The sequence below is a fragment of the Microtus ochrogaster genome (genome assembly GCF_000317375.1).
Source record: "Microtus ochrogaster isolate Prairie Vole_2 chromosome 6 unlocalized genomic scaffold, MicOch1.0 chr6_random_2, whole genome shotgun sequence".
Taxonomy (NCBI): domain Eukaryota; kingdom Metazoa; phylum Chordata; class Mammalia; order Rodentia; family Cricetidae; genus Microtus; species Microtus ochrogaster.
The window spans coordinates 9,207,213-9,218,202 of record NW_004949095.1 but is presented as its reverse complement, the minus strand read 5'-3'; the positions used below and the strand labels follow the sequence as shown (position 1 = coordinate 9,218,202).

Sequence of the window (10,990 nt, the reverse complement as noted above, 5' to 3'; positions counted from 1 at the left end):
CTCTGGTAGATGCTCACATACCCATGCATGCCCTCTGGTAGATGCTCACATACCCGTGCATGCTCTCTGGTAGATGCTCACATACCCATGCATGCTCTCTGGTAGATGCTCACATACCCGTGCATCCCCTCTGGTACATGCTCACGTACCGTGCATGCCCTCTGGTACAAGTCCACATGCCTGTGTGACCCTCTGGCATCTGAGTGGGCAAGTCTTTGCAAGAAAAAGAAAAGGCTTTCTTGTCTGTACTCTTCCTAGCTAACAGCTCTCCCACCTTGCATTCTGAAACAGAGTCTGTCTGACTCTATAAGCCAGGAAGGCCTCCGGCCTTACTCTCTGAAATCCTCCTGGCTCAGCCTCTTGAGTGCTGGGATGAGAGATATGCGTGACCACACCCAATTTCTTTCTGCTTTAACATAAACACTATCTCTTGTTTCTGTACTGGGTATATATGAAGGCCACACATTTAGATGTTTAAGAAATAGAATTTTGTATTTTTGTATTGAGTTAATTTTATTCTCAGTCCCCTTACATATTAAGGCTCCTAATCTCAGCATGTAAGTTTTGGGGTTTCTCAGTGCTGGACATTGACAGCACGACATCTTTTCATCTCCTCTCCAGACAGTGTCCTCTGAGCGGTCCCTAGGTTCTGTGTGCAGGGTCCTTTCCAGCCTGTGGCTCTCATCCTTCCAAATCACACAGGAAGCTCCGCCACCACCGAGAACCAAAGTGCCAAATTACACTGTTCCTATTTACCACTCTGGGAATCTCCTGGGGAAACGAGGTCCAGGGTCTCCCCCTCTAGACTACTCAAAGCCATATTCCTAAACCCTCCACTTCTACAGATCTGTACTTTTAGAAACAAAGGCTAGGGAGGCCCTGAGCAAGACCAAGACTACGGACTGCTTAAAGGCAGGGAGAGAAAGGCGGAAATACACAGAAAGAAGATCACTTAAAAATTATGCATATTTTAAGAACGATTGTTACCTGGCTACTCATTTACAGAAATTGACCCTCCCAAAAATCTTCGTCCATTTGCTGTCACACATTCTGGTGGAGTATTGACCTGGCTGCCCCCCTCTGCTCAAATCGATGGCTACATTTTGACCTACCAGCTCCCGAATGGCACAGTGAAGGTATGAGGAGTTCCCTGTACAACAAGCCAGCTTGACTGCTTGATTCCCTCACTGCTAAGCCACGCTATTTGTGAATACTATGTTCTCATTGTAAGAACTAACCTCAGTGCCTGCTCCTATTGACTACATCTGCTGCCTGAGCATAGACCCCATTTTACCATTCACTTGTTCATCGCCTATCTTGCAATTCTAGGGGCTCAAACTCAGGGAGGTGTGTGTACTAGGCGCCCTCAGTTTTCCTCCTCTTCCTCCTGCTCCTTCGGAACCACCTCTTGCTTCCCCTCCTCCTAGTCTTCCTGCCCCTCCTCCTGCATCTCCTCTTCCTGTACCATCTCTAGCTCCTCCTTCACCTCCTACAGCTCCTCCCACATCTCTTCCTCCTGTACCAACTCTTGCTCTTCCTTCTGCTCCTCATGCCCTCCTTCTGTACCTCTCCTGTAGCACCTTTTGCGCCTCCTGCCCCTCCTCCTGCCTCTCCTCTTCCTGACCCTCCTCCTCTTGTACCCCCTCTTCTTGCTGCTGCTCCTCTTCTTTCTCCCCCTGCCCCTCCTTCCCTTCTATAAATTGTTGGATCTGCTTAACACTTTTAAGTTTCAGGAGGACTGAGAATTTTTTTCTGTTTTGTTTATTTTTGTATCTAAAGCATTTAGGATAGTGCTTAGCATGTAGTTGGTGTGAATTTTTTGTTTTATTTTATTTTTGGTGATAGTAAGTCTTGAACTCAGAGCCTTGTATGTGTCAGGCAAATGCTCTACCACTGAACTATGTGCCTAGCTCTTTTCAGTATTTTTATTTTGGGACAAGTCTCACTAACTTGCCGAGGCTGACTTCAAACTTGAACTCTTTCTGCTTCAGTCTTGAAAGCAGCTAAGGTCAGAGGTGTGTGTCACCATTCTTGGCCACCAATAAATATTCACTGACTAAATGGATGACCATTATTTCAAGGGTTAACCTTCCCCAAGGATCTCTGAAGTCCAGCAAAGTTTTCAAACTTGGCCAATAGAAAATTGTCATTATCTCTCTTTGGCAATAAATAAAGACAAATAAGAAATAAGAAAGAAAAAATAAGGATACTAATTTATTTATTATTACAATTAATGCATCTGACTGTCCAGCTTGGAGAGTTAGTCCAATGTTTATAGAGTAAGACATGTTCAGAAGAATTTATTTAAATACCAACTACTTCTCTGTCTCACAGATCTGATGATGATGACCGGTTTTGCCTCTTTTTTTTTTTTTTAAATGTTCTTAGTCTAGCATTGTCAGCTTGCTGCTGATAGCACCGCTATAGTCATCATCTCTCCATATCTGAAGGCACAGATCCCTAGGCAACCTGGCTGGTGGCGGGGCATGGACTTGGCTCTCAGCTAGCCCTTCTAGCAGGGCCGACTCTCCATGGCATGGCCCTCCAGGGAAGTGACTGAGACTCACTGGGATTCTGGGCTGCCACTGAACTCTTGGAGACTTCTGACATCATGTTAGTCAATGCTGTTGATGCCCAGGGTGCTGGAAAGAGAAACTGAATTGCCTATTGTCTGTTACCTCCTTTGTAGGAAGTGCAGCTCCAAAGAGGTCAGCAGAGGTTTGAATTGCAAGACCTGGAACAGGGTGTCACCTACCCTGTTTCCTTGGTTGCCTTTAAGGGTGATCGCCGGAGTCGAAGTGTATCCACCACCCTTTCTACAGGTAATGTGGAATCAAGCCCTTTAAATGACAATAAATAGAGGCAGGCATTGGAGAGGCCTTCGGGGGGCATGGAGTTATGGAGAAATAAAGATGGGGTTATGGATTCCAAACAAATCCACCCCATAGTGAAGGAACTAACGAGGGCAAAACTGAGTGTTACACCGGGGAGAGCTAGCCTAGGACATCGAGCGACACAAGCCTTACTTAAAGGTGCATTTGCAGAATTGATGGGAGCAGAGGGAGTGAGAATACTAACATGTGAGTCAAGAATTGGAAGAAGCAAAGTAGTGTAGAATGCTATGAAATGATTTCTGGACAAAGTAAATTGCCTTGTAACAGGGAAAGCTGCATTGTTTCCTCTTCCTTCCTTCCTTCCCTTCTAATGACTTTGTCCTGCTTGCTCTCAGTGGATGCCCGTTATCCACACCCCTCAGACTGCAGTCAGGTTCAGCAGAACACCGATGCTGCCAGTGGCCTCTACACGATCTACCTAAATGGCGACGCCAATCAGCCCATGCAGGTGTACTGTGACATGGACACGGATGGAGGCGGCTGGATTGTGAGTCCTAATGGTGCCCAGAGGCGCCCGTGGAATACCTTCTTTCTTAATCTAGGGAGATGGTCACAGCTGCCCCAGGGAGGTTCTCTTTCTTCTCTGCCAGTGGGAGAAAGGAGCTTTAATGACTTGCAGTTGTTTGGAGAGAGATCTTATCCCATTGTAAGGAAAGAATTTAGGGCTTAATTTGGTCCTGTGACAGGCATAGTCCTTCAAAGTACTTTAAAACACTAGGCCTTCACATGGTGCTTTAGTGTGAGAGGGTTATTATCCCTATCTGAACAAAGAGGGACACTGACGCTTACATGGTACATGGTTGAGTTGGTCACACATGTCAGTGATGTTGCTAGAGCCACATTCCAGGAGTCATGCCTGCTAGATCCTTGGGTATTCTGATGGCTTATCTTAGGTTGACCAAGATGTAAATTCATGGCCTTTTTGATGGATCAGTCCTCTGAACTGGGACCTGGTCTGGGGTCTAGACTTTGGCTCTGCAGGATAGAAATATGATTCTAATATGATCAATTCTAATACATATAAATATGATTCAATTCTAATATTGAATTGAAAGATTGAGGCCAGAGTCAGGTAAACCTGGGCTGTGTCTAGCTGTCCCCTTCTATCTGGAAGTCTTATTATCTTGCTTACACTACACCACTCCTGTCATGGCTTGCTGATTCAGTCCTATGGGGAACCTTTGAAGATTGCAGGCAGATTGTTCTTTCTCCCTCACTTGGCTTCTCTCTGTGTCTGAACTGATGCAGGCTCTTATTTTCTTAAACTACAGGCAGCCTTCACCTACTGTGCATTGCCACCCATTGTGGGAAAGAGAAAGCCTGGTCTCCTAATGCCCAACTCTGTTCATTTACACGTTTGCTCAGAGCTCTTTGAGCAGCCACAGGTGAAATGATATCATCTGATGAAGAAAACTTATTATCTGCACAGTGGCAAAGAATACTTGAAAGTCCATTTCATCCAACAAATCCAAAAATTGGTTGGATGGCAGAAAGGCTTGATTTATAAAATAACACAGCAGATTGTAACACGGGAGGTCTCCCACCTGAACAGACCCATAGGGCTGTTCCTGCTGCTTTTCATCAACACCATTGTAACTCTATGCATCAGCCCACTCTGGCCCACAGCCCAATTTTTTGCCATTGTGCTTATAATTGACCATTGGCTCGTTGTCCGTACTGTTTAGTGTGGCCTTTTTGAAAACCAAGCTTATACAGGGAAGGAGTCATTTATCTACGGCAACCGAGAAGGAGAGAGAGAGAGAGAGAGAGAGAGATTCGTCTCTCTGCTTGAACAGCCCATGAAATAATGCACAGATATTTAGTAAACAGCTACTGTGTCAGACACTGTTTCATTGTCTGACAACACAGCAACGAACAAGCCGATGGATGGCTGACTTCACGGACCTTGTCTTCTGTACAACCATGCAAATGAGCCTGACTCAAACACAGTCAGTTATAGGACCACTGAATTCAGTCAGCCTGTGTTTTATTTGGTCTCTAAGGGTCAGCTGTCCCTGAAAGATGACCCAGGTTTCCTCTGAGCTTTTAAAATCCTTTTATGGAAGTTGTTCTGTGTCCCAGGCAGCAGGAACCTAATTCGATGAACAGACAGAGGCCTTTGCCCTGAGGTAACGCAGGCTGCCAGGAGGAGACTGGAAAGAACATCAGGGAACACTTAGAAGTCTCCAATCTTTCCATCTTGGAAGTCTAAGGGCTGCAGCAGAGGCTCTTTCCACAGGCATTTAAATGCAACCTTGACTTTTCTCTCCTGATTTAGTCATTCAAGGCAATGAGTAATGTCTCCAGCACAATGACAGTGCTGGATTGTAGAACCCTCTTAAGATACTTTACCACCTCTTAAGACATTTTCCTATTCTTACATAGCTCATTACAGAGCATCTTAATCTCTCAAATGCCTCAACCAAACTAAGATGTATAAATTATCTGTGTGGTCAGTACACTTAAAGATGATAGAATAAAATACAAACTAACAATTATTGAGATATAATAACAGCTTATTGTTATCCGTGCCTGACTCTGCTGTTTCATGGTTTGCTCACCTTCCTGAAGCCTCCTTTGAAGCTCTTGGGTGATGGGGTCCAGCTGTATCTTGACCTGAAGGTTTAGAGAGGTGACGCATGGGCTGTGCTTGTGGCTCGGTTGGAAAATTGCTTGCCTAGCACGTGTGACGCTCAGGGACATCACATCCAGTTCTCTGTGATGTCCACGACTGTAATGCTAGCCCGTGGGGAGCAGAGGTAAAGGGAGTGGAGTTAGAAGTCCAAGATCATCCTTGGACCACGTGTAAATTTGAGACCAGCCTGGGCTACACTGAGACCTTGTATTTCGGGGGGATGAAACTAGCTAACTTAAAAATGAAATTAGCCAATTTAATCAAGGATACATCTAGTAAGTGCGGAGATTCCAGAATTGGCTTCCCTAGACACACTGGCGCATTATTTAAAACAAAACCCAAAACCCAAACCCAAAACCTGCTCATTGATTGGAAATAGAGACATTGGTAATGAATGCATCCTGAGAAGGGCAGGCTCAGAATCAGTCCCAGCCTTGGAGTGGGGAATGCTAGTGGCACAGTGGATACACAAATAAGGAAGTGTCAGTACCACATCCAGCTAGGATTCAATTGTCGGTGATACAAGAAGAATCCGGGAGCAGGCTTGCCACAGGCCCCTCCCCAGGAAACAGGTCTTCCAAGTGTTCAGAAATGCTACCTGGGAAATAGAGCTGGAAGGGTTAGATCTTCAAACGTTCCTACTGAATGATGGGATTGTGTGTTATCCTTTTTTTGGGTCACCAAATGGTTGTGTGAACATGGCTAATTTTCTGAGCTTTGCCATCTGTGAAATGGCATCGTTACTTTTTCCTCAGATCCGGCACTCAGCCGATGTCCAGTAAATGGTTGTTATAAAGTAAGTGAGTGAAGAGTGAAGGGGAAAAAAGAATAGGCAAGTTTAATGAGTGGGCAGCTGAGGAAAGGAGAGTAAGAACCGCAGTGCTGATGGACAGTGTTGACACTGCGTTCAATGGTTTTTCCTAAATTTTGCTCATCAGCGTGTTGCCATTCCTAGGACATTTTTGTAAGACACGTACCATCTCATCTAGTTTTCCCAGAAATGCTGTGTAGACTTCTCTTTCCCGCTTGGGTCTCTGCTTTACAGTGAGCTGGCTGAGATCAGAAACCAAAAGGACTGACTGACTCACTCTCTTCTCGCCAGGCTGTGTCTGTGGCTGCCTTGGAGCCTGGAATATTCTCTTCCCATGCGTGTCTCTGTTGAGAACCTCCTAGGCCACAAGGCTTACTGGTCCATGTGGGGCTTGAGCAGGGTCAGGATTCTTACCTCCCTCCCCCACTCTTCCTAGAATGTAAAGATCACACAACCATCAGGTTTCCTTTACCAGATTTAACACCATGGGTAGGATTTTGTGTTGGGACTTCATTTAGATGAATACAAGGAAAAAATAGGTAGAGTTATAATTCTAGTCTTCGGTAAGTGGTTGCTAATCATTACTGAGTGAGCTAGGATGGCTTTTAGCTTGGCTCTTAAGTTCAAGTGGAATAATACACATTGCCATTTTCAATACTGTGCACAGGTGTATTTGGGTTTAGGGACTTCTCAAGTTTATTTCATATAAAGGAGTCTGATTTTTCTCCAAGGGGAACTGACCTTTCTTTTTGGACTAGAGATCTTTTTGTAAAGAAAGCAAGCAACCCATTTGTCTGATATAGAACCCACATCAGTCTCCATTTTCTCATTCCCATTTACTTCTCAGCTCATCCCAGCCTGGCTTCCTGTCTCCCTAACACAGCCCCTGCTGAAGAAGTGGGTGATTTCCATGTCACTATCTCCCAGGGAGTTTGGCTCTTACATCCCTTCACCGCTCATCGGTGACCATTATTTCTCTCTGTGGCTTTTGTGATTACCCATTTTTCTAGTTTTCTTTCTGTGTTCTTAGTTGCTTCTTTGCTCCTTAATGAAATCACCCATGCCCATGAGCACCCTGCAGCTCTAGGTTCTGACTTTCTTCCTAGATGGCAGTATCCTCCTCTATTGCCTTCATTTCCCCCTGAGTCTTGGTGGATCTTTATATTCGTTAGGACAGAATGGTTCTGTAGAGGTGACAAACCACTCTCCCGTTCTCATGCTCGAATCCAGGAACTATTTTGCTCATGTGTGCATTGCTCTGTAGGTTTGGCAGTCACCACTCAGAGTGGTGACTCGGCGGTTCAGGCTGCTTCCATTTTGTGGTTGGGCTGCTTCTACTATGGCACATGGCGGTGGAAGACAATATGGCAAACTCCACCTACTCTTGTCCTTTTGGCTGGAAACACACAGCTTTTACTTAACTACAGAGAAAGCTGGAAAAAGTTCTGTGTTCTTGGGACAAGAAAAGTCCGATGACTCGGTGAATTCCTGCCATTTCCCCCACATGCATCCTCCTTAGAAATCAAGCCTAGGGCTCTCTTTATACCCAAATCTCCAGCTGTTTACATGAGACCTCTCTTCACCAGGAAACCTCAAAAAGAATTCGTCCTGGACCAGGGATGCAGCCTAATGGTAGAGCTCTTGCTTGGCACTCACGAGACCCTAGGTTTGACTAAAGTACAGCAAAGAAGGAAGGAAAACAAACCCCAACTCTCACAGTGCTCCCAAATGAACTTATGATATACGCTCAAAAAGCTGCCCCTCTCAGCATCCCCTTCTGTAAGAAGCTGAGGAATACTTACTCAGTTCTGCAATCCAAACTCCTATAGAACACTTGCAGTGGAGTTGTGTAGTTTGTCAAGACCCCAAAAACATGGCCTGGAATTCCAAACCCAATCAAGCTGTGTGTATGAGCTCTCACTGTTGGCTCTCTTCTTTCAGGTCCATATTCTGTCTGTCACCATGCCTTCCAAGCTTACATTCTGTTGACTTCTGTCCATTCTCAGGGTGGCTTCTTGTCTAAGTTACCATCCGCTTTTAACAGCACAATGCAGTGGTCTCCAGACTGGTAACCTTTCTACCACTCTTGCCGCTGGCCAGACTTTTTTCTACACTGCAGCCAGAAGGACCTGGGGAAGATCCCATTTCCTGAGTAGAATCCTCCAAAATTACCATTGCTTTTATACAGTGGGCCATCATCTTCAACCAAATTGAATCCCACCAGGGCTGACCTTTGCCCACATCCCAGCCTCCTCTCCTATCCCTTCCTAATGAACACCCAGGACCACCGACAGCCCAGCCTTCTTTTCTCTTCCTGATGTTCTTGCTTACCCTGCAGCGCTTGGCTATTTCCCAGGGGAGCGTTCTTGGCTTTTGTGTAGGTGCAGTTCTGCTGTGCCTTTCCTTCATAACTCTCATCACTGGTTTAATTGAATTCTTATTCATTTGATTATTTAATTAATATCTTTCTTATTTACTGGACTGTTTGATCTGTTTGGGCAGAAACCAGTTCTGCTGTATTCATTTTGCCCATCACCTTGCATGGTTTCTACTATTTAGTAGATGCTTGATAAATATTTGTTGAGTGAACTTGTGTTGTTCTATAAATACTAGATACTTGCTATGTTAGGATTCTTGTGAATTAAAATAATTCCCACTTTCAAACTATTTAAGTGGAAGATAAAAGACAAAATACAAATATATCATGCTCCAATTGTGTCAAAGGCTTTAAGGTTATATGTCAGAGACAGCAAAGACCTGGAATGTTCTATCCCACACACCCAACTATTAGTAATATATTACTGGTTCTCCCAAGTTTTTCTGTGCTCTATGATTGGAGTTTCTTGAAGGTACCAATGTTCCCTGTTAGGTACTATACCTCTTCATACCTGGAATGCATATTTTGCCTTAAATTCTTATGAATATAATAGACAGTATTGTCAATATACTGAGACATAGATAAAATTTGTTTCTGAAAAATAAACATGTACCATTTTAGGAAATGTAGGGGTTCATAGTTTCTTCTTGACTCCCAGAGCCACATGAAAAATACAACTAGCATTTCCTGGCCCTGCAGTTATGTCGGTTCAATAACAGAACAAGACATTCTTTTCCTTTACAGGTCTTCCAGAGACGGAACACTGGGCAGCTGGATTTCTTCAAGCGTTGGCGGAGTTATGTAGAGGGTTTTGGGGACCCCATGAAGGAGTTCTGGCTTGGTATGATCTCTAGAATCAGGAAGGTGGGGTTGTGGGAAGATAACACCCCTCTTGATGATCTGGTCAGGCTCTTTACCCATTTTCAAGGAGAGATCCAAAGGATAGGGAGACTGTGTGGTGTGGCCATGCCAATTGGAAGGCTCTTGCGTACTAGGGGCAGGTGAAGAGATAGGATGTGCAGAAATGACTTTTTATGCTGTAGCTAAGCTCTGTGGAGTCTTCCTAGAGCCTGCATTTCATGTAAGCACAGTAGAATGACAGCTGATTGATTGGATTCTGGGCTCTTGTTAATACGATGTGCTAGCAGGCCCTGTAATTCTGCTAATGCAGCCAGATATTATGGGAATTAGTTTTGCCCATTTTTCCCTCTGCTCTCTTTTGGAGCAGATGTTCACAGAGAGTTAAATATCCAATAAAACATCTTCTGGGAAGTATGAAATTAAAAAGATTGAATCTGAGTATTCAATGTCTAATAGAGTAGATGATGTTTGTGGTTTTCTTGGTACAGCCTCTCCTTTGAGTTCTGAGGATGAGTAGCTGATCTGTTCTTCTACGGTAGAAAGAAGGTCTGCTTCTGCTTCAGTGAGGTGTCACCAAGGGGCAGGTCACCCCAGTACTACACACCCTCTCCTACATGGTGGCATTCCATGAAGTCACCAGCATTGCCATGCCAAAGAAACAACAGAATGGGACTATTAGCACCCCAGGAGAAAGTGTTGGGACAGCACTTTGTTAACAGAGAAGATAAATGTTAAGATGACCTTTAGCTCTGAATGTCTCAGATGCAGATAGTGAGAGCTCACCTACATGAGCCGACCGGTCTTTAGAATCCCTCTCCATGTTTTCAGGACTTGATAAACTACACAATCTCACCTCTGGCACTCCTACACGGTATGAGGTGAGGGCAGACTTACAGACTTTCAACGAATCCGCCTACGCTGTGTATGATTTCTTCCAAGTGGCGTCCAGTAAAGAGCGGTACAAGCTGTCAGTTGGGAAGTACAGAGGCACAGCAGGTAAGGGGTCTTTCTCTCTCTAGGAGTCTCTCGCTTCTGTCATTTGAGGATTGATTTGCTGTGTGCAATGGATGTGGGTTGTGGAATACTGGCAGGTAGCGGTTGGTTGTCCTCACTAACAATGGAAGTCATGCTTGAAAATGAAAGCGCTTGAGGGTAAAGGAAGTCAAAACAATCTTTAACCACAAATCTGAAAGGAAGGTTTGTATGTTCCCTCCTCCCAGACCCTTCCTTGATGCCCCTCTGGTTTAGGCTGTTGCACATTAGCCTTTTTGAACAATTTCTGTATTGGCGTAAACGAATGCAGACAGATTGTAATATATATATATTATCTTATATATAATATATAATATATATATATATATATCTTTAATGGAGAAATAGACTTACAGAACCACCGTTCCCTCGGAGACCAG

General features: G+C 44.5%; 1 protein-coding gene across 1 annotated transcript in view; it reads left to right on the top strand.

Moving 5' to 3' along the window:
- The window catches only part of Tnn (tenascin N), a 62,681-nt gene that overhangs the window by 41,113 nt on the left and 10,578 nt on the right, over positions 1–10,990 (top strand). The window contains exons 15-19 of the mRNA XM_026787630.1: positions 1,006–1,136; positions 2,690–2,822; positions 3,230–3,381; positions 9,462–9,558; positions 10,407–10,574. Of these exons, the coding sequence (XP_026643431.1) occupies positions 1,006–1,136; positions 2,690–2,822; positions 3,230–3,381; positions 9,462–9,558; positions 10,407–10,574 (681 nt within the window). The remainder of the gene's footprint in view (positions 1–1,005; positions 1,137–2,689; positions 2,823–3,229; positions 3,382–9,461; positions 9,559–10,406; positions 10,575–10,990) is intronic.